The sequence below is a fragment of the Neocloeon triangulifer genome, unplaced genomic scaffold (assembly GCF_031216515.1).
Source record: "Neocloeon triangulifer isolate White Clay Creek 2 clone unplaced genomic scaffold, ASM3121651v1 ptg000017l, whole genome shotgun sequence".
NCBI lineage: Eukaryota > Metazoa > Arthropoda > Insecta > Ephemeroptera > Baetidae > Neocloeon > Neocloeon triangulifer.
The window spans coordinates 3,946,405-3,974,067 of NW_026775559.1; the positions used below are offsets into that span (position 1 = coordinate 3,946,405).

The 27,663-nt window shown below is 37.5% G+C and overlaps 5 protein-coding genes across 16 annotated transcripts; 3 read left to right on the forward strand and 2 right to left on the reverse strand.

Annotated features, from left to right (window-relative positions):
* The first annotated feature begins 100 nt into the window (after nt 1-100).
* On the forward strand, nt 101-5,005 carry LOC132203167 (synaptotagmin-11). Its single transcript, XM_059630722.1, has 8 exons — nt 101-275; nt 1,303-1,618; nt 1,820-2,056; nt 2,531-2,747; nt 2,808-2,963; nt 3,017-3,140; nt 3,275-3,468; nt 3,561-5,005. Exons 1-8 carry the CDS (start codon nt 221-223, stop codon nt 3,678-3,680), a joined length of 1,419 nt encoding a protein of 472 aa, XP_059486705.1. The 5' UTR covers nt 101-220; the 3' UTR covers nt 3,681-5,005.
* A 126-nt stretch (nt 5,006-5,131) lies between these two features.
* Nucleotides 5,132-9,667, reverse strand: LOC132203165 (organic cation transporter protein). The gene is made up of 10 exons (XM_059630719.1): nt 9,227-9,667; nt 7,327-7,721; nt 7,001-7,104; nt 6,794-6,948; nt 6,565-6,733; nt 6,274-6,513; nt 6,002-6,216; nt 5,766-5,947; nt 5,571-5,710; nt 5,132-5,519 (listed from the first exon to the last, which is right to left on the reverse strand). The coding sequence occupies exons 2-10, from the start codon at nt 7,699-7,701 to the stop codon at nt 5,474-5,476; spliced, it is 1,626 nt and encodes a 541-aa protein (XP_059486702.1). The 5' UTR covers nt 7,702-7,721; nt 9,227-9,667; the 3' UTR covers nt 5,132-5,473.
* A 19-nt stretch (nt 9,668-9,686) lies between these two features.
* Nucleotides 9,687-11,153, forward strand: LOC132203172 (protein SCO1 homolog, mitochondrial). The gene is made up of 5 exons (XM_059630728.1): nt 9,687-9,950; nt 10,158-10,317; nt 10,376-10,573; nt 10,625-10,830; nt 10,882-11,153. Exons 1-5 carry the CDS (start codon nt 9,789-9,791, stop codon nt 11,029-11,031), a joined length of 876 nt encoding a protein of 291 aa, XP_059486711.1. The 5' UTR covers nt 9,687-9,788; the 3' UTR covers nt 11,032-11,153.
* A 34-nt stretch (nt 11,154-11,187) lies between these two features.
* Nucleotides 11,188-14,080, reverse strand: LOC132203164 (protein brambleberry-like). Of its 5 annotated transcripts, none has more exons than XM_059630716.1 (10): nt 13,966-14,080; nt 13,337-13,643; nt 12,901-13,282; nt 12,620-12,842; nt 12,450-12,566; nt 12,222-12,401; nt 11,828-12,160; nt 11,674-11,783; nt 11,542-11,603; nt 11,188-11,478 (listed from the first exon to the last, which is right to left on the reverse strand). In XM_059630716.1, exons 2-10 carry the CDS (start codon nt 13,543-13,545, stop codon nt 11,355-11,357), a joined length of 1,740 nt encoding a protein of 579 aa, XP_059486699.1. In that variant the 5' UTR covers nt 13,546-13,643; nt 13,966-14,080; the 3' UTR covers nt 11,188-11,354. The 5 variants fall into 5 exon arrangements, with proteins under 5 accessions (XP_059486699.1, XP_059486697.1, XP_059486701.1 ...); XM_059630714.1 differs by having other exon boundaries at nt 13,849-13,978; XM_059630718.1 differs by lacking the exon at nt 13,966-14,080 and adding an exon at nt 13,709-13,958 and having other exon boundaries at nt 11,674-11,777.
* Nucleotides 14,081-14,269: 189 nt separating this feature from the next.
* LOC132203161 (rho guanine nucleotide exchange factor 18-like) lies at nt 14,270-27,060 on the forward strand. Of its 8 annotated transcripts, none has more exons than XM_059630703.1 (27): nt 14,270-14,482; nt 16,271-16,423; nt 18,180-18,356; nt 18,415-18,497; nt 18,561-18,738; nt 18,790-18,910; nt 18,974-19,211; nt 19,266-19,408; nt 19,517-19,570; nt 19,755-19,865; nt 19,962-20,031; nt 20,079-20,190; nt 20,377-20,450; nt 20,519-20,622; nt 21,918-21,983; nt 22,041-22,087; nt 22,150-22,241; nt 22,298-22,638; nt 22,691-22,922; nt 22,983-23,140; nt 23,199-23,599; nt 23,916-23,936; nt 24,336-24,517; nt 24,576-24,854; nt 24,913-25,115; nt 25,177-25,708; nt 26,002-27,060. In XM_059630703.1, exons 2-27 carry the CDS (start codon nt 16,348-16,350, stop codon nt 26,410-26,412), a joined length of 4,506 nt encoding a protein of 1,501 aa, XP_059486686.1. In that variant the 5' UTR covers nt 14,270-14,482; nt 16,271-16,347; the 3' UTR covers nt 26,413-27,060. The 8 variants fall into 8 exon arrangements, with proteins under 8 accessions (XP_059486686.1, XP_059486688.1, XP_059486689.1 ...); XM_059630705.1 differs by having other exon boundaries at nt 19,758-19,865; XM_059630704.1 differs by lacking the exon at nt 14,270-14,482 and adding an exon at nt 15,163-15,318.
* Nucleotides 27,061-27,663: the final 603 nt, after the last annotated feature.

A 27,663-nucleotide genomic window follows, 5' to 3' on the forward strand; every position in this document is an offset into this window, starting at 1 on the left:
GAGATGAATGAATGAAAAGCGGAAAATTCCCTTGCGTTGGGAAATCGGGGTCGGTCGTGCCGAGTCGGGCGCCGGATAAATATCGACCCGGCGCCGAGTGGAAAATGAAGGTTGCGAGTGGTCGTAGGTGTTAGACGGAGGAAGGAACGCACGCACTCGAGCAGCCTCTTCTACGCGTCAGAGTTTTGGGCCGACCCGCAGCCCCTGGCCGAAATCAACTATGGTCAGCGACTCCCTGCGCGATGAGGCCGCCGAAAATGTCCTCAGCACCACTGGTAAGTGGATTTGCAGAAAGCAAACGCAGCCGTCGAAAAAAACGCATTTCATTCGCGACACCAAGTAGGGACGGGGGTGCGTTTCGCAATGTGTGCGAGCGTGAGTGTGTGGGCGATAAGGGTTGCGAAAAAAGATGGATGGCCGATCGACAATTCGGCCCGACTCAGTTTATTGCAAAACTTTTCTAGATTAAACTCTCTTTCGTCGGAATCTAGAAGTGTTTTGGATTTCTTAACTTTTACGTCAACCCTAAAATTTGCATAATCGCGGGCGGAAACTTCTCGGCGAAGGATACCTTCTTTTCTTATATGTATATTCTTTTTGAGGCGCGGACTTATGTTTTTTTGCCCTCGGTTATTGAGCGAAGAGAGGTGTTTTTATTTTTTTCCTCTTTTGCCAACGGTACGTGTTTCTCTACTTTTCGTTTTCGCGATCTGTATATACGCAAAGACATAAAAAGAAGAGGGTAAGAGCAACTGAAAGAAGAGGACGCTTGCTCTCTATTTACACGGTTAATGGGAAAAAATCGACCACCGCAGCGCTTTTTAATTGCCTTCTCGCGCCTCACTTGAAAAACACAAATTTCAGCAATATCGGCTTTCTAATAATATTAGACCGTCGCGCGTTTCTTTTCTTTAAAAGGATTCTGTTGCCTTCTTCTTCATATTGCACCATATGTCAGAAAACTAGTAAAATGTAATAGTAAATAGTAAAAGTTGAAATGGAAGTTTAAAATTCATCATTAAGCAAGGAAAATAGTGATGAAAATTAAAATCTAATTCGTGGCGCTTAAAACTATCATGGAATATGTTAATTTCAATGCAAAATTCCTTATTATTTTTGTTAAAAAAATTATCCCTACCAACACAATTGTTTTATCTCTCTCTGAAAGACTTATTGATTATTTGAGAACAATTGGAATAAAAATGATAAAATAAGCTAATAGCTAAATTGAAAGACTTAAAAATATTTTTAAATTTCAAAAGCTGCAGAAATTAATTTTTGCTCTCTATTTTTCCTTTGCAGTTACGACGCCCACCCTAGTGGGCATCTGCTTAGGGGCCACCCTTTTCCTGGTAGCCATGGCGGCGGCCACTTGCTTCTGCTACCGCCGCCGAAGTCCTTACACCGCCAAGATGTACTCAAAAAGGACCGAGAAGCCGGTGACCCTTCGCAAGCCGACGGCGGTCAAGAGTCCTGGCTCCGGCCCCACCACTCATTATCTGAAAAAGAGCCCCAGTCCGACGGACCATAAGGCACCGCCGGGGATGTGCAACGGCGACACTAGATCTTCACCAACAGAGCTCGAGAATGGAAACGGAAATAAGGGGTGGCACAGCAGGTACTTTTTTATTACAATGCAAAAAATGATATTAAAAAAATCTGGTTTGGTTTTACTTAAAATTGATGGGAAATATTTGAACAGCTAGGATAATAATATTAATTAAATTGTTAGATATTTTTACGTAACAATTCCCATAGAATTTATTCAACCACGTTTTAAACAAGGGTTTATTAATTTTTATTAATTTTTCAATAAAAGAACAAGTCCAGTAGCATCGGACAAAACCCTGCTTGTGGACACGCAGCACGCTAAGAAGGACGATTCGGAAAAGCAGAAACTACTGGCCAACTGCATGGTTGAAGTTGAGCGCGAGATTCTGGCCTCGACGGAAGCGGCACCATCCGAAAAGTTGGTGAACGGCAACACAGACCTTGTCCGCAACGACAGCGGTGGCGTGGACAACACCAAGCTGGGGACCCTTGTTTTCAAACTCAGGTATTGATTAGTCGCATAATGAGAACTTTTGTTTATTCCAAAACAAAAGCGAGGGCAAAAATATAGAAAGCTAAAAATTCAATCAATATAATGTGGAGAACACAGAAATTGGTGTGGCGCATCGTTGAATACAGACTTATGGCTTTCATGTTCCATGTGGGGAGGCTTAAAATTTTCAATTTCAATATTATTTGCCAACTATTGCCAATCAGCGTGCAAATGATTAATATTCTGCTGAAAAAATGTAATGGATTTTATTAATTTCTTTAAGTAAGAAAATAAACACCATCTTCATGCTCTTTTTCTAAAATTGGAATTTTTTCCTACTTTAAAGCAACAATATACGTTATTTAAATTAATACGGTAGTGAAATTATTAATTAATTAAATAAGGAAATTGCGATTAAAAATTAAATAATAAATTTCAAATCAATTATAAATTTAAAACTAGATTTATTTACTTATAAACTTTCAGGTACAAGTCCGACAAAAACGCGTTGGTCGTGACCGTGGTAAAATGTCAAGATCTGCCGGCCCGCGACCCTAACATAGGCAGTTGCGACCCTTACGTAAAACTGCAACTTTTGCCTGACAAGCAGCACAAAGTGAAGACTCGCGTGCTGCGCAAAACCAACAACCCGGTCTACGATGAGGATTTCACTTTCTACGGCATTAGTTTCAATCAATTGCAGGTTTGATCCTTGATCGAAATAAGGGACCACTATGTTCTATTCATAAAATCAACGTTTCAGTCCATTACGCTTCATTTCGTGATTTTGAGCTTTGATCGGTACTCTCGGGACGACATCATCGGCGAACTGTTTTGTCCACTTGGCCAAGAAGATTTGCTGATAGCCGAGAGTCAGCAGATGTCCCTTACCAGAAATATACAACCCAGGAGCTTAAAGGTTAGAATCAAGAGCCAAATCTAGTGCAAATTTAAAATCAACTTTTTTTCCAGATTCGCTCTCAAGGACGAGGAGAGCTGCTCGTTTCTCTTTGCTGGCAGCCGGCCGCCAGCCGACTGACCGTTGTCGTCCTCAAAGCCCGAAACTTGCCAAAGATGGATGTCACTGGACTGGCAGGTAATTAACGGACAAAATGGAATAATTGGTTATTTACTCAATTGTTCTTACTGTTAATAATGAATTTAACAGGAGTAACAATTCCTTGAATCAAATTTACATTTATTCTAATTCATTAAATTATTTTCACTTAGATCCGTACGTGAAAATTTATTTGCTTTTTAACAACCAACGCATCGCTAAGAAGAAAACCCACGTCAAAAAACGGACTCTGAACCCAGTCTTCAATGAGAGCTTTGTTTTCGACATCCCTCAAGGCGCCGAGGGACTTGACAGCGTTAGTCTCGATTTCATGCTGCTCGACTGGGATAGAGTAACGAAAAATGAGGTACGTATTTGAGAGCAAAAATTTATTTATATTATTTCATCATAAGTATAGGGAATAAATTGAGAGGGAATAATATTTTTCTTCTTAAACAGGTCATTGGTCGCCTGGAACTGGGCAGTACTAAGAGCACCGGAACTGCACTGCACCACTGGAACGAGGTTTGCAACGCTCCGCGCCGACAAATCGCAGAGTGGCACAAATTGCGAGAGTAAATACGAGCGCTCGTATTCTTTAATTTGATACGTTTTCTTTCTTTATTTTCGTGCAGTGCAGACTGAAGAAAAAGAAAGGCGAAAAGCTGGTACAAACAAACAAGCTAATTTACAAAAAATTAATGAGAAAAATGCACTCTATTTGATTAAATACAAGTAAGAAAATGTGCGCGATTGAATTCGTTAACAGAAAAACGCAGAATTTGTTTGCAGTAAATTTTAAAAGAGACAAAAAAAATTTAAAACACGCGAGATTGATATTTTGATAAGTTGATGGAGAGGTGGATGGAAAATCACATCTTAGGAGCTGAATTTATCTCAAAGTAGTGCTCTATATTATATTAACGTTAGGATATCATTGTTATGTATATATACTGAGAGAGCAGAAGATGCATAATCATCATAAGCACGTAATGGTGGTATATATACATAGAACTGCTGAATATGTTAAGGTTGCTTTGCTAAAAGTATAAATTATTTTCAGAGCAAATCAAATATGATAATTATTGCATTTTTCAAGTGCAAGTAAAATTATTGACAGTTGGAAAGTATCATTTGCAAAGATATTGTATTTGGAAGCAAACAAGCTCATGAACTGCAGCGCTTAATCGGCTATTTAAAAATGCTATTAAAACTGAATTTAAAAAATATGCAATTAAAAATAAACATGCAAAAACTATGTTCACGTCTATACATTTAGAGAGCGCATGACAAACTTTAGTGAATTTGCACATTATTGTCGTAATCAGTGTGAAATAGGTGTTAACTTTAATCACAAAGATCTCATCTGATTTACGTTCAAATTTCTGAACTAATTAAATTTTCCAATTAAAAAGTTTCTAATTACTAGAATTACTTTTTGCAATTTTATAGTTTATATTTGCCAAGAAGAGGCATTTTTGCCCACATATTTTAAAGAGCTTGAATAATATGGATAATATGACTCACTGCGGAGTTTTAATTTATTTTCTTTCAACAAGAAAAATAATTTCCAACTTAATGTGCAAACTAGAAATTGGCTCTCAAAAACTTAAATCAATGATGTAGTCTGTTATTAAAAGCACACGCGCCACTTGATTAGAACTTTAGTTTCTACCTCACGGACGTGTTTCTTACTGTTTCCACTCTACTTGAAAAAAAAAATATGCTAATGCGTTTCCTCTGTCTTTTTAACTTTTCATTAAAAATTGTTCTTCATCTCAAATTTTAGCTATCTCAAAGGTACTGTAATTTTTCTTTTACTCTATCATTGTTAGCTGTGCAAAATAAAGACGCATCAAAAAATAATATAATTTTTCTTTTGGTGACGAACTTCTACTCTGAAATTCTTCACAACACATGCGCGCCTGCGATTTGCAAGGCTATGCAACCGGGCGCACAGAGACGTCATGTCCATTGCCTTCATCTAAATCGTGGCTAAAATGTTCGACGTGTGAATCAAATTCCCTTGATTCAATTGTAATTTTTAAATAAAAATGGCAATATTTATTCAGAGTTGATCAAGGATCATACACAGTTTTCCAGTCATTACATAACTGACTTTGAAAGTAAAAAAAGTACGAGATTCAAAATTTGGTATATATGAGTAGAGAAGCGCGTAAAAAAGACGAAGTGCAAATAGAAATGGTCCAAAAGGACAAAACGGTGCAAGTGACTCACGTGCAGTTACCAATCCAGGCATTCCAGGCTAGAGATTTATATTTGGCTTTGCAATCATGCAGAGATGGTGAGGTCAATGTTGCAGAAGACGTCTGCTTTTGTCGTTGGCATCATTTTGAGGTTGTAGACTAGCATCAATTTTGAAGTTCAGCATCGTTATTAGTTTCCTCTTTTTCCTCCCTTTGAAAATTAAAATTATTATCAAAACATCCAATTATATATGCGACATACTTTTTTCCAAAAAGCTCGCCATCTTCAATGGTTTCTGGAAGCTTTTTGTTCAAAGTCTCTGGCAAAAGAAGAGACATTATTCCAGCGGAAAATGCTAGAGCTCCAATTAAAATGAGTGGGGCTGGCCTCCAGTAATCAGCCTGAGGATAATTTGTTATGTATTGAAACAGAAAATTGTAATTAGAGTAAAATTACCAGTTGGTTAACGAACGGTGCCAACATTCCACCAACACGAGCTGCGGTTGAACTGATTCCAATTCCAGCATTACGAATCACAGTTGGGAACTGCTCAGCAGAGAAAATGTAGACAGCTCCATAAGAAGCGGTGATGGCCATCTTTCCAAACATAGCAAGAGAAATCAACAACCAAGACATGCCTAGCAAAGAGAACATTTTATTTTCATTCGGCAAATTTAAAAAAAAATCCTTACTTTCAGGAACAACGACGCAGAGCAAGAGGGCTGCACCCCCGACTAACATTGAGCCACACAGAGTAAGTTTGCGACCATATTTGTTGAGTGCAAACAAGAGGAATGTATATGCCGGAACTTCAACAGCACCGGATATAAAAAAGTTAAGAAAATCGTTGCCTCCCAAATTAGATGTATTCCACGAGAGACCATAATAAGAGCCACTGTTGACAAACCTAAATCCAATTTGGCTGAATTTTATACAAATTTAAAAAAACAAGCACTAATATTACCACAAAAATAAAATAATGAAGGTTTTGCGTCTCAGATTTGGAAAACGCATCAAATCGAGCAATGAACCCTTCTTTCCGGTTGTTTCATCCCCATCTTTCTTTGTGTCCTCCTTCAGGAATTTATCAAGCATTTCGTCCGGCAAGTCAACGTTGTTCTCCTTTGCTGCATTCTTGAGCACCTGTCTTGCCTCAGCCTCTCGGTTGTTGGTTAAAAGCCACCGGGCCGACTCAGGAACGAACCTTGAATTTCTGGATAGACACAAGTATTAAATAACATAATTTGATCGTTACCACCAATACAACAGAAAGAGCAGTCCAGGGAGGGAAAGAGCAATTTGGAGTTGCCTCCAATCAGTAATGAGGTAAGCCAAGAGGGCGGTCAACATGTAGCCCAAGGTGAAAAAGTATTGAACAACGACACCAGCGTAAAATCGTTTGGAAGGGCCAACCATTTCCATGCCTATAAATTATTTTAATACAATATTACAAAGATAGGCAGAAACACTTCAGATTATTGTACCAATAACATATGCGACCAGGAAAACACCCGACGTTGTTGCTCCAATTAACATTCGGGCAAACACGAAGCTGAAATATTCTGGAGCCAAACCTGCCAGAATGCCTCCCGTCACTTGTAAAACCAAGGAGGTAAAGAAAATTGGTCTTCGGCCGAATCTGCATAATTTTAAATTAAATGGTTTAATATAGGAAGTTAACAGAACTGTACCTGTCAGACAAGTAGCCAAAAACAATAGAGCCCATCATTACGCCAAACATGAAAACTGTGTCTGCGGCTGACCGAACCCATGCCTTGTCACAAACTAGACTCCACTGGAACCAAAAGTATGTAATCAGCATTTTTTTTTTTTAATAAAAATTTTAACTTCAATTTATTTTGCAACCAGAAGGCTAAACAAATATTTAAATTACCTAAATCTCCGCATAATTTTTAATTTTTAAATAATATTAATAATGAAAAAAAAAATAGTTTATGTTTAACAAACAAGTTACAACGTTTGCAAATAATATAGTGGAACTAAAAGTTTGACTTACTTCAAAAACGGCGCTAGATAAATATTTTGTGTGGTCAAAAACCCATTGTGTGCACGGCGCTTCCTTTGTGGCTGGGACGTTTCCCTCAAAATAATCATCGGTGAAATTTGCATCCAAACGTCGGCACTGCGACCAGGTGTGGGTCAACGAGTCCAACGGATAGCTCATGTTCCATAGAGGGCTGATGTCGTTCCAGGTGGCATTGCGCTCATGTTCAAAGGGCATGAGGCACCTGTGCGGCGCCTTGGCGGCCAGGAAGACCCAGGCCAGCTTGTGGAGGGCACATGAAATCGCCGGCAAGCACAGCAGCAGGTAGATCCGCTTTTGATAGCGGCCAAACTCGCCCAGGTGCACCAGCAGCTCGTCGAACGCCATCGTCGTCCGGTCGGTCGGGTCTGCAGACAGAGGCACTTATGCAATCAAACACGTGGTCTGTTAATGGTCGTCACGAGGGCACAAAGTCATTTATCTAGATACATAATAGTGTATCTGAAGAAAAAAAATTATGAGATGGTCTGACTTTCATGTGAGAACTTTCAAAGACGTAATTTAATACGAATGAGCGCCGCGCTATAAAAATACCACTGCAGCATTGATGCTTCACGCTTAAACATTGACCTGCGATAACGTTTAAAAACTATTTTTTGGACCTAGCTCTAAAAAAAAGAATTTTGTCTAATATAGAAGTAAATAGAAACGAAAAGGAAGCATAGCCAATTAATTTTATTTAAAGTCTTAGTAATTTCAAATAATTTATTAATATGTTTCTTTGTTAATCAAATTTTGGACGTGATATTGTATTAAAATTTTCAGAATTTGATAGAAAAGGTCAAAGAGGTGAAACATTTGATATATCGGGCTTGCAGTTTCAACTAATTAGTAATTTTCATATTTTGAGTTAATCCTAAATTATAAGGAATAAAAATTCAATCGTTAGTATATTTAATTTGCAACTATATTTTAACACGCAATTTTGAAACCTAAATCTAAATAAAGACTTAATCTACAAACCCATTTTATGTTTTTTTTATCCAATCCTGTTTCTATGACGTATACTGTCAAATCAGTGGTAATCTTCAGTTTCCAAAAGTTTCAGCTTTTTAGATAAATTGAACTGTATTTTATTGTAGTGTACGTGTAATACATAAAAGGCCTTAAAATTTTTCAGGGCTCGCAAAAATCCGCTCTTCAAAAGATCTTTTTGAAGAAAAATGATGCATAATTAATAAAAAAAAAACATGCAAATTCATACCCGCTTGCAAAAAATGGGTGGTAGTTTCTTCAAACCCTGAAATGTTGACACATACAAGAGGAATTGAGACTGAATTTTGTCATCAATTAATTGGCCAGCCAAGTATAAATCCTCATAAATTTTAAAATTGACTGTGGCTCAAAGCGTTATCAATTGACTTCCTGGTCAGAGGTCAGAATATGTATGCCTTTTTTATAAAAATTGTTTCTTGTATTATTTTAAAACCAGCACTTAACCTCTGGCATCACAAGTTGCTGGCTTGAGCTATATTAAAACATTAAATTAATGTCGTCGAGGGGCCCCCGTAGCGGAAATCTGTCGCGATTAAAGGGTAAACGGCGGTTTTGCTGAGCACTCTCCAAAACAAAATTATAAGATAGAAAAGTTGTATGATTGAACATCTTTATAAAGTAAAGTTATTATTATGAGAATATAGAAAAAAACAATATTTTATGCATTTTGTTGAATAATATAAAATTATAAAAGATTTTTTTCTCCTCCATACTTAATAGTATTGCATTTACTCTACATACACTTTCTGAATGAATAATAAAAAAATCGTGAAAAATCGTTTGATTCTTTAGTGCCTAAAATGTCAAATAATCTCAATTGGTATTAAGTAAAATATTGCGATTTTAAAATGTATACCTTAAGACTGATCCTTGGTGTTGACGATGAAGCGCAATTTACTTATTTTGCGCTTGATGTAAGTATAAAAAAGTTTCAGACAGACGCTGCGTGCGGTGTATTTCAGTTCAAGGAATTCGCCGTATATTGAGCGGTCCGACTCGAAGCCGCTCGTCGTATGATTTTGAGATGAGATGAGCGGGCGATGCCCTTTTATGAGTATGCCTATGCCGGCTTCTTGGTTGTGGCTCTTTTTATGAAGTCCAAGATAGTGTAGGCAAAGGAGACGTTTGTACTCGAGTTTTTCACCGCGAATGTTTAAAAATTTGCACGCGTGTGGTTTTAAATCGGCGGGCGATGTTTGCGGAATTGTTTACAGCAGATAACGCGACGTTTTCCGCGAGTATTACAGCGAGATACGACTACTCCTGTTTACGCGAAAATGGAATGTACCACGCCCTCAATGTTGCAGAATTTGTGCAGCTGACACGCCCCCTTCTGTCTGGCTTGAATCAAAATAACATCAAGGAACATTTTGCGGTTCCCAAATTCATGAGAGAAATTGGCCTCGTGGGTTCCTTAAATGAATTTTACACTCCTAAGGCTTGAAATGAAGAGGTTCAGCCTTTGCAGCAAGTTTGTAATCGACTCGTATTTTGCTCAGACGGGCAGAAGAAACCTCGCTCACCTCTCCGGTATCACACCGCAGAACGCATTCTTCCAAAGGCAGCTTAAGTTTAATAGGGTGAGGATAAGGAAATATTTGATTGTTTCATCGTGTTCCCTTAAAGAAAATCATTAAAATTTATAAACGTAATAAATAGTTGCTTTCAAATTTATTATACATATTATTAATTATTCTTAAAAAATCTTACGTAATACATTGACAATAAAAAATATTACATATATATATGTTGAACTTATTAATTTAGTATTTTCATATAACTTTTAGTTACTGAACACAACTTCAGCCTTGAGAAATGTTGAACCACCAAAACGAGAAAAGGCGTCGGAAAAGGGCATCATTACGTGGAAAACATTTGGAATCACTGCAGTAATTGGAGGAGGACTTTTAGCATTCATGCTTTACATAAAAAAGGAAAAAGAACTTGGTAGGTGAATTCAAACATGAGTATTTTTAATTATGAAATTAAATCATATAAATTGTAGCGATCGCCAGAGAGAGAAAGAGAGCTTTGGGAAAGATCTCAATTGGAGGAAAATTCAAATTGTCTGATTGTAAAGGCAGAATTCGCAGCTCCGAGGATTACTTAGGCCACTGGTGTCTAATTTACTTTGGATTCACTCACTGTCCAGACATCTGCCCAGATGAAATTGAGAAAATGGTGGCCGTTGTTGACAAAATTGGTAAAGCCTTAAGATTATCAGAGCCTGAATATCTATAAATTATGTTTTTAGATAAGGAAAAGCAAGTAAAAATTCAGCCGATTTTCATCTCTGTTGATCCTGAGAGAGACACGCCAGCAATAGTTGGAAAATATGTTGCAGAGTTCTCACCCCGTCTTTTAGGATTGACGGGCACCAGAAAGCAAATTGACGAAGTTTGTAAGGCCTACCGTGTATATTCAAGTGCTGGTCCACGAGATCAAGAAGATGATTACATTGTAAGTCTTTCAAATATTTAAAATTTTTTTTTATAAATCCTTTTCAATAAGGTGGACCACACTATCATAATGTACTTAGTCAATCCTGATGGAGAGTTTGTGGACTATTACGGCCAAAACAGAAAGCCAGAGGAAATCTTCAACAGCATAAATATCCATGCCCTTAAATATGAGAAAATGAATAATCCAGGCTGGTTCTGATTTGTTAGCATTTACTTGTTGGCCTTGTATATCAGAGATGGTATTTAATTTCCTGTATAAATTCACTGAGAGAAACTAACAAATTAATTAAAACTATGCATATGAGAACAAGAAAAATTTGATTTTGTAGCCTAATTGAAAGAAATCCAACTAAAATTTACATGGCTTAACCTACTTTATTACAATAATCTGAAACATGGAAGCATTTTTAAAATGGCAGGTCATAAAAATCCAAGCGTATCGATTAAAATAGTAACAATTCCAGTTACAGTATAAAGTTAATTTTTTTTTTTTATAAATAACTTGCTTTAAATTAATTGGTGCTAGGAACTATGTCGAGCACAAGTACCCTGCAAAGTGTTTGCAAACATTCTACATGGCTGTCCATTAACACACCTTGCGCTACACAGTGGCCTTGTAGGCGTTCCTGAACGTGACGGGGTTGAGCTAAAATTGTAGTTTAAAAGAACACATCAATAAGTCGGGATATAATTTATTATAAAGACATACTTTCTTGAGCGCCTGGAATAAACAGATCCTCGTCTGACTAAGTTGCTCTCACGATTAATAATCTGGAATTAATAATAGAACAGTGACCTCATTTAGTGGCTAAATGGGAATTATAAAATAATCTTGACTTACGCTTGGCAAGTTATCAGTCTCCTCGGCCAAGCCACTGTCGCTCTCACTTGACATTTCATCAGAGTCATCAACTCTTTGTGCAGTAGTTTCTTTCTTTCCTGCACCTAAAGCTGAAATTTTTTTAAACGGAATACAAGTCATTATTTTTCATTACCTATAAATGGTGCTAGTTTTCCCCACGCATTATTCTTCAGTTTTAAATACCACTGGAGTTTTGTCAAATTTTGTTGAGGTTGACTGGGCAATTTGGGTCTCAAGCTCAGCAAAAGCATGAATATTTTGTGCAGTAGTGATCCAAAAATTATCAAAAACGTAGTTGCAGGCAATGGAATTGCTGCTTCGGCGCCATTCGTTGTGAGCAAAAAAATATTATTTGCGGTCAGCACAACAAGGAGTACCTTTGTGCAGTATGGCGCTCCAATGAAGGCTATGAGCAGCATTGAGATGAGCAGGAAGCACAAATGAATGAGTGAAGTAATATAAGTATCTAAAAATTGAAGTAACAAAATGTAATTTTTTTTACCATTTTACTTAAATATTCAACATACCTGATCCCCCCAAAATTTCAACAAAAGTATTCAGTCTCATGTTAATCTCGTTGTGCGTTGTAGAAAATAAATTTTGAAAGTAAATAACAGAAGCATTGATAACCTGCAAGCTCTGCAGCGTTGCCGCGTTCAGGTGCATAGTTGACTCGAGTTGATTTTTCATCTTTTTCGTCCCTTGATCTAAAAAATAAAGAAGTAAAATTGTCTTTAAAACATTTTTTTTCTCACCAATTTCTTTCCAAATTTCTGCCACTCTTTCGTGCAACTTTTTCACATCAGCAGCCAGCAAGTCCTGGTGAAACTTCCACTCAGTGTTGCGCTTATCAATCTCATCATTGGCGTCATCTAAAAATAAAAATACTTGTGATATTCAAGCTCATTTAAATATGCAGCATTACATAATTTTTGGGTGACCAAATTTGCAGTGGCAGTCAGTTGTCTTTGCAACGAAACAAGCAGTGACCTTTCGTAGGCCAGATCACGGAGCCTATTTTGTACAAACAACTCGGTTTGCATTTGCAGCTTTTTTAACATCAACTGCTTCTGCAAAAAAGCATTTTGTTCTTCTTCTAATTTGTGAACGATTTCATCCGTTGTGATGCCCAGTTTCTCTTGCTCAGCCTAAAATTAGGATAATAAAATCGAATTGATGACAATTAAATAGCAATATAAAAGCAACCTTTAAGGCTTGAAGTGAATCGATATGTCCTTTTGTTGAGGCCATCAATTTGTTGATGGTCATTTCAGTAAGTGCGTTAAACTGAGACGTTCTTGCTGCAACACAGAGTGATCGAGCCCTGTTATTCATCAGATGGTAAGTGTTCCACGTCTCAGGGTCCATTCCTTCTGTGCATCTTCGCAATCTCATCTCATCAGTGCATTTAAACTCTGGGCGTCCTTCATAAACTAGCTGGCAATTGAGAAGAGCAACACTTATCTTGCCAAGCTGTTCCTCTGTTAGCGAGGAGCAGGACGTTTTGAGGTTGAAAACAATGGACTGCTGACATTTTTCAAGAGGTGAGGCTAACGTCAAACCAAAGTATTGTGCTTCTTGCAGAAATCTTCAACAATTAAAATAATTAAAATAAATGAGAAAATAATTCTAACATTTTTACCGCTCGTCAACAGTTAAAGTCTCAAAAGGAACTTCAGCAGGGAGCTCAATGTTTTCAGCATCAACATTCTTGCTGGCAAAATCAAATCCTTGCAGACCCGATCCTCCTTTCTGACCCCATATCCAGTCTGCGATGCTGAAGGTTGTGCTGAATGGCAGACAGGTGGTGGTGAAAAATAGGTAGAAGAGGAACTTGTAGAATGACTGCATTTTTCTTCACGCCCTTTATGCCGATTACTGTGGTGACGGTGTTGATTGTGATTGTGCATTTAATTTTATTTGCCCTCGAAGAGAACGGCCAAGGTTACCTAAGAATTGCGAAAGATTTAAAAATAGCAAGCGATAATCAAATTGCAACATTTTTAAAACACACATCTTCAATCAGGTGAGACGATTTTGTAACGAAAGCAGATTTTAAATTATAAAATATAAATATCACATGAAAATCCCCAAAAATACTATGTTAAAATTTTTGATCTTAAATTCAGTTGATTTTTGTAATAAAGTACATACCCCAGTTGCCAAAACTGACTTTTATCCGGATATTATCCTCTCCAGAGAGGGTAATATCCGGATAATTTTTCGATTTTGGCAGCTGGGGTATCTGCAGCAGTAAATTTCAACGAATACCAGCAAAACTAAAAAAAACCCAAGCACCATGCGACTGATGTAAACAAAGCTAGTAGAGCCAATTTTACAAACAAGATGCGCTCGATGGCCATAAAATAACCCGCAAAATTTAAATTCTCATTATTTTTTTAAGTGAAAGATGGCGCCTCATCGAGTCACGTACATATTTACCTTTCTGAAGACAAGAGTAATTTTGAAATTTCCGCGGTACCAAAACCGAGTGTGGGGAGGAGGGCACAAATCGTGCCTCCTTATGAATCACCCCTTTCTTGTTCTTTCTAAAAAGCAGTTCCCAATCCAAGGTTGCTGCCGACGAGGCCTCCCACCCATCTCCCACCTGCTACACCAGCGGCCGCGGCCATTGCCCATCCAACCGAGCCTGCTCCTTCAACCAGCTCTTTGTGGTTGCGATTTTAATCAGCACTGGGTGGCCAACAAACAACATTCCGTGACATTTCCCGCAGGAGCAGAACGGGATCGTCGCCTCTTACGTGCCCTGCCTTCGATTTCTTTCACCGTGAGTTCCTGTAAATTGTATCTTTACAAACACACGTATACTCTTTGCTACGGCCCGTGGAGAGACAATTAAGAGATTATGTGAGTGCGTATACATCATCATTATTTATAATCCTGCGGTAAAGGGGTCGCGGTCTTTGAGCTCCTGAGACTTTCTTCTGGAAACGAATCCGTGGCGTTCATATCCCGAGACAATTCTAATCGTCTTCCTCGCGTTTTGTTTTGCACTATCGCAAGGTCAATCGTGTTTACAAAAATTAAAGTCCATGTCAGCAAGAATTTAAGGCCTGCTTATTGACATCTACAACTCCTATTTGCGGCAAATCGGCCCGAAATTTTTGGACCCAGATTTTTTTATAGATTCCTACCTATCAGTAGAGTTGATTGCACAAAGAAAAATGGGGGGTAGCGCCGATTATTCTTGAAATATGATTTTTTGAATTTTTACATTGCGTCTTATGGAAATTTTTGTTTTTGGTGATTAAAAAAAAACTGCCCGAAATTTTTTGCTCAAAATTTCACAAAATGATAAGCGAATGACCCTAAACAGATTAGCAGAAAAAATTTGAGGGTTCATGGGGCAAAAAAATAACATTGGGCATATGTGCGATCAAAAAAAACCTCCTTGGTACTCTTAGCATTGCAATAAGGAGTCCTTAACTGCAGCGGGCGAGGCGTTCGTGCGTTTTGGAGAACGGGGCTTCTTTCATTTTAATTATTCCTCTCGTGCGAACTCTCGGGAATTTCGGCCGTGCGAATTCGTTTCAACGATCGGGGTCGGAGTTAAGCTTTTTAAGAGGCCACCTGTTTGATGATGACGATGTGTGCTCCACAAAGGTGATCTATATGAACGTTGTTGCAGTGCCTTTCCACCCACGCAGATCAATCAAAATTAACAGCACATTTTTATTTGCTTGGTTAGCTAATTATTCTATGCGCTATAAATTTCTTCTCAAATTTTTTGTTGAAGATTTTTTATCGCGATTTCATTCTAGACAATTTTTAATGACTTTGTACTGGAAAAGTAAAATGTAATGAGAAATTTAATTAGATTATAAATTTAATAAAGAGCTGCACAAGATTTTGTAAAAAACGGGTAATTGTAAGATTAGAACTCTAGGGATAATTCAAAATATTCAGTTTATGTTATAAATACACGTAATGCTAAAAATATCTCTTCATTATTTTGGTATTGTATAGATTTTCATTATGATAAGACGGGTACATAATTTTTAATCCACAGAAAGTTCTATCAAAAAAGTGTTTTGAAAATAAAAGAGAAAGTCTTTTAGCATTTAATATTTTTTGTTATTTCACAATTTCAAATTGTTTTGGGATATTTGGTATTTATTTGCCCTTATTTCAAGCTATCGAATAATACTGTATTTATAGAAATAGCATAATTAATTACAAACTTGAGAGTTACAGTGTTTTTTTCAATCCATATTTAGATTAATTAAATGTTGGCATTCATCATCATCATCGTGATACCAGTCAACGGTTTTGGAATTCGTTTGACGTCAATATTAAATGTCCAACTTGTCAACTTTGAATTCCCAGGATCGTTCTGTGTTTTTTTCTTGTCACTAAAATTTTTGCTCTTTTTGGGAACGGCAGGAAATGACAAGAATTTAAATTCAGCGCATGACTCACTTGTAAGATTACCATACCGAGTTTATACAGGCGCGTTCAGACCTTTCACTTTTGCTATCTTTTTGGTGAGCCGCTGGGCTCCAGCAGCACCTTTTACCTTTGACACTCTTTTCAACCCAGCTGCTTTGTCTCGCAGGATAATGTGACATCGAGGCACAGGGGCTGACTGTCCTGCTCAAGAGCGCGCCCGCCCGTCTTACTGCAGCACCTGCGATGGCGGGCCGCAGAAAATCATCAGCCCTCAACGAGGCGCACGCGAACTCTGTGCAAAACAATCCCTTTTCTAATGGTGAGTTTTCATTTTTTTGTTTATTTATGAATTTTTTAGATTTTTAAGACTATTGATAAAATACAAAATTCATTAAATATGTTGTGGAGTTTCTTTAGTTTTTTATACTTTTTCTTTCATGGCTTCTTTTGTAATCTTTTTTGCTTTTTTTTATTTTAATTATCATTGTGACCCAAAAATTAAGCGCTAAAAGATTCATATAATTTTTTTAATCACTTTGAAGCTTTGCTTCATGTTGCTTAAGTATTAGTTCTGGTTGTAGTCATACTTTCAAATTAACTGAATGGAGGATTGCTTTGAAATATTCACAAGAAATAAAGGATTTGAGTTAAAACCTACTAATGCGTATTGAGCTTCAAAACAGAAGTCGTTGGACACATTATCAAGCATGATAAGCTAATAGATTAATCGCACTTCTCAAGTGTAAATAATTACCGGGGGAGTGATTGGTGATCCACTTGTCAGATTTTGCGAGTGATTTTAATTGATTTGAGAAACATTGATTAAAAAATTCCTTAAGACGTAATGAAAAACTTTGAAATTTGCCAAAATTTTTAATTATTTTGCATATTTTTTCATGTATTGTCTCTTTCTGTATGCTTAAAGGAGCAAACAGAGTGTCATTCAGAAATGCCTCGCAGGCACTTTTAATTATTAACGAGGAATTGTGTGGAGAGCTGAGTGCAAGCCGAGCAAAGGCCACTCTCGGCGTGTGTTTTCCGTCGCAATGCAAATCTTTGGACCAACTTGATGCACTGCCGCTCTCGTCGCACGATATGCACTTGTTGATATTAAAGATTTACAAGTGCGGGCATGCGCCGTGCTCTGGGTAAGGGTTGCTGCAAACGCGGAGCTATAAGCACCATTTAGGGTGCAGATCGATCGCGTTTGGCTTTATGTAGGAAGAGCGAGAGCGCGGTCGGTGGGGCGAAGGTGCTCAGGCAGGGCAGCCGACCCGTGTCCAGCCCAGGTGAGTCGCTGGCTCTGCATACTTTTCGGGAAGCGCCCTTGTCAAGGAGTTTGTTCCGGTTTGTTCATTTGCCAGTGGGGATGGCAAGAGGGTCGTTCTCCTCGCGCTAATGGGGCTGCGCCAGTTCAAGCCACTGGTGACACACGACAAGAGCGTTGTGTGCCTCTCGGCAACAATTGTTTGGAGGGATTCTTGGCGTCGACGTCTTTCTAAGTGTTTGGGCCAAATGGCTCTTGTTGTAGTTAAAATATAAAATAGAAGCAAATTTTTCAAGACCGTATGGGCTGAATTTTAGTTCAAGTGAATAAAAAAAATCGATATTTGAATTAATTACCATTCTTAAAAGTGCAATTGTTTAGCGTTAAAATTTTTGCAAGCTCACTCCTGAATAGAGTTTTATATAATCATCATGCTGTTTATCATTGAAAATTACTCACAACCAATTTATTGTTGTCTTTGAAATTATTTGCAAATAACGGAACAGTATAAAATGCTTTTTAGGTTCCAGATAGATTGATTTACCAAAATTTCTCTTTGTCGAACTTCAAGCATATGTGGCAATAAGATTTCCACTTAAAATTTGTTAGTTCAAAATCACATATCACTCCTCCCAAATCTTTTCACGTTTGATTCCCATTTTTTTTATTTATTTTTTTTATTTTTTGAGTAATTGAAACTACATATTTGATTGATTTGGGTCTTGAAATTTTAAAAGAAATTATTGGAAATATCAGACTTCTAATCTAATTGTAAATGTTAAAGTAACTTGTTGATCTGTGTTCACAGATGAGTACCACAACAGTGCTGACGATAGTGATGAAGACGTGATCACTGACTACCTTGCAATCACGGGCGCCTCAACGAGCTGTGACGGAGCCATGGCTCACCAGACCTCAGGGCCGCTGGTGCCAATCATCAGCGTCACCCCACACTCTCCCGCATCAATGCAATACCCTGTACTAGGTTTGTCTATTGAAAATTAATTATTAAAAAAAATATTGAAAGTGTATTTGTTTCTCAGATGACAATATTTACCAGCTGCACGCAATTCATGAGTGCATTCAACAAATGCGCGAGACATCAGCGCAGGCCTTCAACCAGCAGGTAATATTTTTTTGTTTTTCTGATCCAATCACTTGGAAAATTCACACTGTTTTGTAATCAAAGATGCTGCAGCTGAACCAGTACTCGCGATTGAGTGTGTCGTGCCCAACTTTGAACGATGGAACTGCGGAGGCCGACTTTACAACATCGGTCAGTTCGTCTCCAACCCAGCAGGAGTCGGGCAGCCAGTTTGGCAGTGCACATAATACTCCACAAGGATTACCTTCATCTACCTTTAGAGGTAGTCTGGTCCATATCAATATTGTGATGAGTTAATCATTCTCTGTTGCAGTTAATTTAGAGGAAATTTTTACAAAGAGGAATGGAGAAGAGCCCAAAAGGAGAAGGAGCTGGACATCACTGAGTGATGTTAACTTTAACAAAAAGAAAATGGAAACTGAAAGGCAAAGGAGGTTTGAGCACACTATAAGTGTTGTATTTAACTTTTAATTTGAATTTTTCAATTTGATTTGCAGTAGTATTAGTCTGAGCAGCATGGACTCGGACCAGGATGACCCGTTCTCAGATCAACCGGAAGTAGAGGCTACAAACAGCACAATGTATTTGGTCAACAACAACAATGGCACCAAACTTATCAGGCCGACTGCAAACGCAAAAAATCGACGCGCCAGTGGCACCTTGAGTCCTGTGAACTGCAACCTGTGGAATCTTGGTGGCGCCTCCACTCACTCCCTTAATGAGGAGGATCTTCTCGCAAGTTTCTAGCTTTTGTTGCCAGTCAAATTCTAATTTTTTAAATCTGAGCAGAATGACTTCAACAAAATTGTTGCTTCAAGAGAAGCAGAGAGGTTGTTGCCAGCCAGACTTCCACTGCAGAAATCAGTTTCAACACCATCAATAATTGCTGTCAGAGATGTTGCAAATGAAAATGCAGCAGCTGCTACTGCAGAGTGAGTGGACCTTAAGAGCTGCTGAATAATTGTTATGTTTGTCCAATGCAAGATTATGGCATGATTGTCGTGGACTATGTTTTTATTTTTTCGTTTTATTATTTTCAGTGAAAAAACTGAGCCTCTGCATGCTTCCATTCTGAATCCTACTGATAAGCATGAGTAAGTTTCATAGCCTGTTGGTTCTGGCTTATAATTTTTTTTTTTAAAGAATTTATTTTAAGTCATTCTCCTCTTTTTGTCTTGCAACTTAAATTTTTGAAAAATTACTAGCAGCATGATTTATGCTATTAGTTGTAAGATTTGATTTTAGTTTTAGTTGCTATTTTGTTTTATTTTGGATCAGTAGTGGAGGAGTACAAAGGCCTAGCGGTACTGAGAGTGAAACAGAGGAGGACGTGCCGGGTGATATTATAATGGATATTGGGAGCAACAAATTGTTTCCATATCCACTCAAGTAAGTAATTTTTAGTAAAAGCTTTTTACATCATTCAAATTCTGAATTCTCAACTGATTATTTTTTATTATTAATTCATGCATCAACATATTTTAGACCTTCAACTTTTGAACTTCACGAAGGGAAGCAAAGAAAAAGAGGAAGCATATTCTTCAGAAAGAAAAAGGTATTACTTACTTAGTATTTGATATTTTTCACAACCAATATTAATAGGACAAGTCGAAAAAAACTGTGCATCAATGGGTGGCCGTTTCATATGGATCACCACATGGCTGTGACTGGTGCTCAAAAGTACTTACCAACAAACCAGCACTATATTGTGAAAGTGAGTGTAGGATGCCATTTGAAGTTAATAGTTTTCAGATATCTCAGCAGATAGAGAGCTATTGAATTGCCAATAACTTTTTATCTTATCAGCCGACAAGCGCTTGCATTTTTTTAACGGGATCCCTGCTGTAAATCGTGTTGAGCCTCAGTTTCTCAGTTATGTCTAACTATGTTGAAATTTTAGGCTGTGCTGTGACAGTGCACCAAAATTCATGCATGGACCAGATTGGAGAATGTACCAAGACCAAAACCACAAAAGTAAGCAAATAATATTAAATGAGCACCCCTCGGTTGCTTAAAACTTATTTTGTCGTGCGTGTCTGCAGAGCAACCTTGCAAAGGTAGCCGGCGGTTTAGGTAGTCATCTTCCAGGCACCAAGATGCAAGGCAAGCGAAGCGTAGGCTCAACCCCACCACAAAACACCAACAGGTTGGTCTTTTTTATTTTTTATTCTTTCATAATATATAGTAAGACCATGCTACAGCTCACTTGAAACTTGAAAATAATTTTTGCAAAAAAAAAACACAGCACACTTTGAGGTTTAGAGGAATCACCTTTATTAGCATATTTAAAAATTTATTTTGCATGTTGTATGATTTAATGCAATTTTACCGTTGATTTGTCTTTAAAACTAAAACTCCCCTAATTTTAAGTAGATTTAAAACAAACCTGTAGGTAATCCCAGCAAATTATGACTGCACACAAATCATAAAAATTAATTTCCAGCATTGTCTAAACTGACATCATTTTGCCACACACAGCTTAAATTGCAATTTTACTTGGCAGTGGGCTTAAAAGTTGATGCAGAGAATGCGCCATATGCAAATATACAAAAAAAAATTGCTCTTGTCAGCAAAAGAATAGTTTTTCTTTAAGGAGATCATGCTTTTTGCATTTCAAAAGCGGTCTGGCCTTTGTTTCAATAGACGCGACTGTTCTTGTTTGTTACATAAGTTTCCACTTTGGTGCTCTAATTATGTTGCTTTCCAACATGCTCACATGATAAATAGGAGAAGTACTTGCTATTCACAGTGGAGAAGAGTAGCAACAAAACTCGGCGTTAAGTAAGTCACTAACCAAAGCAATGGCAGAGTTTTTCTATCCGAAGACTACTTTTCTTCTTCTCTTCAATTATTTTTATTACATCTCTCCTTGTTGATTGTTTTTGATCAGCGTTTGTTCATGTGACTTTTCATCTCTTCCAAACGCTAACTCTTAAATTTTATTTTTCCCTGAGCTCCATACAATTAATTATTTTCCGAAACTAAAATTAACATCAAGACGGGGTTAAGAAATATTGATTAGGAAACATAAAAAGCGCAATTTGTCAAGATATGCTTTTGCTATTATGCTAGTTATTTTTTGTGCAATTTAAAGCTAATATTCCCGTACGAAAATTATAAACAGCAGCTACTATAATCACAATTTATCTTTGCACCAGAACTGAAAAAATATCCAACATTGCATTTAAAATTTTTCTATTTCATACACAGTCTAAGACATAGATACAAAATTCCACAGAATTAGAAGAACGTGTTCTAAACACTTATTCTCAATGCATATTCTCACACAAATATCTTAATTATTAATTAATAATGAATAATTACAAGTTATAACCTTGTTTTAATGATTATTTTTCTTTAATGCTTCTTCAAGTTTAGATTTACTGAATAGTTATTGCAATTTTTATTTTAAGATGTTGCAATGAGCTCAATTTGTTACAGCCAAATTATTAATGAGGAAAAGGAAGCAGACCACTTTCACAGACATCATCACGGACACCATGATAAGTGAGTTTTCCTGATTTTTAAGTTTAATGATTCCGTGTTCTAAATTTTCAATTTCAGTTTTTCTGATGAGGCTCAGCTTCTTCACTTTGAGTTTTTAGATGAAAGTAAGTTTGCTAAATAAGCACAAAGCAGCCTGTATTTTGAACTGAAAAATTCTCTCACGTAGGCCCAATTACTGCGCAAGACTTAGAGACGGACCCATTTCTTGGACTTCATGAAGATGAGCCTGACTCATGGACACCGACTGTTGGGAAGGAGGTGAAATAATAGCAAAAGTTTTTTATGTTCTTAAAGAACATTTATTCCGTCATCAGGTGACTAGGAAACTCAAAGATAAGGAGATTAAGAGACAGGAACACATCTACGAGTTCATCCTGACTGAAAAAACACACTGTTTGACTCTTCGAGTTATGCAAAAGGTGTTTGTGGAGGGCCTGCAAAAGTATTTCCAACTGGGCAACCTTGTCGACAGAATGTTTCCACGTCTGCAAGATTTAACAGAAATCCACCTTTCCTTCCTCTACAAATTGCGTGAAAGACAAAAGTCGAGCACTCCTGTCATCGAGTCTATTGCCGACATTGTACTTGAACAGTTTTCAGGCGAGGAAGCTGCAAAGCTTAAATCGGCTTACGGCGAGTTCTGCAGCAGGCATAGGTAAAAACGGCTGTTCTTGCAGCGCACACACATTATTGTTATTGATTTGCAGAGACGCGGTTGACTTGTACAAGGACTGCCTGCACCAGGATCAGCGATTCGGAGAGTTTGTCAAGCATTGCCAGACCAACCCATTGTTAAAGAAGAAGGGGATCCCTGAGTGTGTTCTTTTTGTCACACAAAGACTTACCAAGTACCCTCTTCTTATTGAACCACTCATCAAGACTGCCAAAGACAATAAGCCTGAGCAAGAGAAGCTCTCTAGGGCACTAGCCTTGGTCAAAGTGAGTTTATCGTCGATCATTTTATCAATACTTTTTTCTGCAATCTGCGTATTTTCACAGGAAATACTAGTTGAAGTTGATGCACAAGTAGCAGAAAAGGAGAAGGAAGACAGGAAGCTGGAGATTTACAACAGGATTGATGCTAAATCTTTTACAACTTATAGAGGAAGCCAAAAATTCAAAAAATCGGACATTCTCTCAGCAAACAGAAAATTAAAGTGAGTTTTGTTTTCATGCCCTAGATAGATGATAATTTATTTCTTCATTTTAATTCAGGTTTGAAGGTTATGCAACGCTGATGCAAGGGAGGAACAAGATGCAACTCGTGCTGGTTATTGTTCTCTCTGATGTCTTGTTCTTCCTGCTCGACAACAACAACAAGTACACATTCTTCACGCCGGACAACAAGGCTGGCGTTGTCTCTCTGCAAAAACTACTGGTCCGTGAAAAGGCAGGCCAGGAGTCTCGAGGCATTTATTTGATCTCATCAAACCCTAACGACCCAGAAATGTTTGAGCTAAAAGTGATTAAGCCCAAAGAAAAGCTGGCATGGATCAACGCAATCCGGCTAGCTGTCCAGCAGTGTCCGGAGGAGGACGAGGAGAAACCTGCACTTAGCAATGAGGAGAAGCAAAAGCTGCTCCACACAAAACAAATGCAGATCCAGCAAATTGTCGGTGAGTTGGATATACAATTTAATTAGATGCTGTAAAAAAATGCTAACTGTCCTGGCGGTCTTGTCATCAATCGTTTAGATTTAATCATTATCTTTGAATCTCCAAATGAAATAAAAAATGCTTACTCTGGGAACAAAAGAAGTAAAAATAATTTTTATCTAAGATCGCTGAATTATTTTGCTTTGCCAATATTTAATTTAAAATTAGAGCGCAAAAAAACTAAATAGTATGAATTTAAATAATCAAAGCTTGTACATTTTATTGCAACCATAAATATTTACATGGCCATTTCCCATTTTCATATGTATATCCAAAGACATCTGTATAGGATTTGAAGGTAAATTTTATATGTAGCACTGTGTTTTAACAAATTCACTATAACACTAATAGCAGTGAATGTGAAATATTGCAATTAAAAAAATATTTTTACCTAATTCTGTGCGCAAATAATATTAGCAACTCCAAATTATTTGTACTTGGTGGTTTAAGTGGACTTGGTTTTAGGATACTTGTGATTTGTGAGAGTGATTAAACTACACAATAAATTTCAGAGCGCATGATTCATTAGCATAATATATCATGTTTAAAAAAAAATAGATTCTTGTCCCATTGTTTTTGAAACTTAACCATAGATGAGCAAAGTTTAGCATGTTGCTTTGATTGTGGGGTGCAGTGTGGGGTTTTCACAATTTTTCATAAACCATGTTCCCTATAAAATTATTGAATGCTTCATCAGGCGTCCTGAGGCAGAAGGATTTGGAACAAGCGCTTATTCTTGAGGAAAAGATGGCCTTGCAGTTGAAACTGTTGGCCGCTTCGGGTTTGGAAAACTTGCCCGAGCCTCCGACGTACAGTCATATCGTTGCAGAAGATGCAGACACCAATGCTTTATGGAAAGAAGTGTTGACTGCTTTCCACGTACGAAAAATAATTGTAATCACATATAAATAAATTATAAATAACCAATTGAATGCAGGAGGTTAACCAATTGGCAAGCACCCTGTATGCGTCGGGCACCAACCTTTCTCGCAGCGTAAGCTCTGTGGGTGAGCACCAGAGCGAAGCTTACATCTCGCCCACACTACCAAAACGGGCAGAAACATTTGGAGGATTTGACAATGCCAACAAAGAGCAGTTGCAAGCATTTTTAAATAAGGCGTTTGGTAAAAAACAAAATCAAAAAGATCAGTACGATGGAAGTTCAGCCTCCATTCCGGAAGGAAAAGTTGCTCCTCAAGGACAAAAAACCCCAACTGTAAGAAGTTAAATTTTTTATATTTGAATCTTTAAATCTAAATCTAATTTAAAAACAGGAACGAATGTTGTGGAAGAATTTTCATCTCTCGCCTGTCACGCCTGGGCTGACAAATGCAAACCAACTACCAAGTGACGGTGTTTGTGAGATGCCCCAACTGATGCCTTTGAGTCAGGAGCAGCAAATGGCTGCAGTCAGACTGTCCCATTACCTGTACACACTTTTGAGCATAATTTCACATCAAATGACCACCATAGATAGGTACAATTAACAGTTAATAATTACTTGCAAATGAAACTAACTTGTACATTTATTTCTGCAGCATGCAAGCCAGCCTTTCAGCTTTCAAGCACACTCAGGAGGACAAAAAGCCTGTCTACAGACACAACCAGCAACTGGAGGAGTTGCGGAATCTGCAGGACAAACTGACCCAAGAGCGAGAAGCGTGGAGTCGGGTCAAGGAGGCCGAAGAACGGGACCTGGAGGAGAGGCGGTCAGAGCTTACTAAACTGCAAGACCGACTCAACTCAGAACAAACCGACATCATACAACAGAGAGAAACTCTGCACCGCCGGCTGGAAATGCTCACTAGCCAAGGCATCCTTATTAGCCCCAATATGCCTATGGTTATTGCAGCCAACTCTGAAGAACCAGAGTCACCTGGAAATGCTTCAAATCTTTCAAACGCCAGTACAGCTGCAGCTTCAACCCCTTCACCCCCTGCTGAGTCGAGGAGGAAATTCGACATCAAGTGGAAATCGCAGTCGCAGGCACCAAGCAATGGGAGCAAAAGCAACTTGCCGCTGAATCTGATTAGCGCCACCAATATGCAGAAGTCTGGACAGGGCATGCAGGTAATAATACAAATTAAATCAGAGAACTTTCCCTAATAATTTTTTTCTTTCCTCTTTATCATTTATTAATTCTTCTGTTAATTTTAATATTTTTAACGCATAGAAGCTCTGAAGTTTTCCCAGAAATATCTTGTTACAAATATAATATTTAAATTTCAAAAGAACATTATTTTCAACTTTTTCCTTGCAAATCATGGAAGCTCATAAATTAAATTATCAGTTTTTTCTGTTTATAATTTAAAAATGATTGATTTAGCCATTAAATTAAATTTTATTTACAAATTCATGTGTAGGTCAAACAGCAGTTGCCGTTAAAACTGGCAAAATTGGGTGGCAGCTCAAGTTCGAGCAGCACCTCTTTGCCCGCTCATGGGCGTGATGGAGTCCAGCAGATGTTGCCCATGAAGCTCAGTCAGGCCGATGCAAAGCAGCCGACAACTTCGCCAGGGGGCTACCACAGGCTCAGCTCAAACAGCTTTGGCCCTGCCTCGGCAAGCCCCAAGGAGGCAGCCTCACATTCTTCCAATGCACCCACGCACGTCCGAACGGGCAGCAGTCCGGCGATGATGCAGGCGCACCAACCCGGCGTGCCATCAGTGGCAGGCAGCACCTTGCCGTGGTCAAATGCAGACAAGAACCCTACGCTACCAGCCAACTCGAAAACTACTCAAAAGTCTAATGAAGAGGAGGTGATTTACTTTTGAATCTTCCAGCAGATTTTGTCACTCACACAGGCCTAATGTTTGTTCGTGGCTTTTAATCTTAATGTTATTTTGCAATTATTATACAATCGTACACTATTGTTTTGGTACACATTCCAGTCTCTTTTGACATTATTCAATAATATTTATTTAAAAGTATCTCTTCAAATAGGAAGAACATGTCTGTCTTAATGAAAAAGATTTTTATACATCTTCCTTGCAATAAAAAAACCATGCTCGTAGAAATTCCTATTGAAAGGCTAAAAGTGTAATTTTAATTAAATGCATATATAGAAAATCTTGCAATAAACGTGGAAATGAAGCGAAATGCATATGAGATGGATAATAATTATGTACTTAAATGACTCAAATTATGTTATTGACAATTCTTAAAGGCCATCTCTTTCTCAATACCAGCATATTCCGTTCAAAGTAAATAGTGTTAGGTGTAACCTCACTGGAAAAGCGTAGGCAAATAAGAATTGTACAATCTTTCCATTTGAGTTGATTATAATTAGATGTACCAAGATGTGCTACATTTTGTCCACTGTTTTCAAACCACTTAATTTACGATTATTTAATTTATATTTTCCCTCAACACACTAATAATTATGTAATAAAATCCAATAAAAATTACAATTATGGAGATATAAATAATTGTTTTGCTCTGATGCACCTAATTCCTGTGTGACATTGTCTGCGACTGGGTTGGGACACCAAATTTCTGGCTTGGAGTCTAAACTCATGTAATGCTGTGTGCAAAAATTTCAATGGTAAGGTACATTATACATTTGCCAACAAATAGTGCAAAAAATAGGACCAAATTTAGCAATTAAGTTGTCACATGAGATGATTGATCGTACTTTAGACTATACATATCTCTTTATTGAAGGTAAACAAAATATGAAAAATCTGCAAATGAGAAACATTTTTAACAATGAGCTTACAATTGTTAATAATAAATTTACCGGAAGAAATTTCTGACTATTATCCTCTCAGTCAAAATTATATTATGTAATGTGTTAAAATCTTGTAACTAGTCTTGATCATTGCAATTATTTAGCCATTAATATTGATCATTTTTATATATAATTGACAATTTTCACCCTTAGAAGTTTTAAATTAAATTCCCCCACCAAAAAAGATTTTAGATGTAATTTAATAAGTAACAGAATATTCACAAAATTACATTGATTTAATAAGGCATGCATTAACCTTTACGAGCTATCGCTTTGGGCAAACATTTATAAAGCA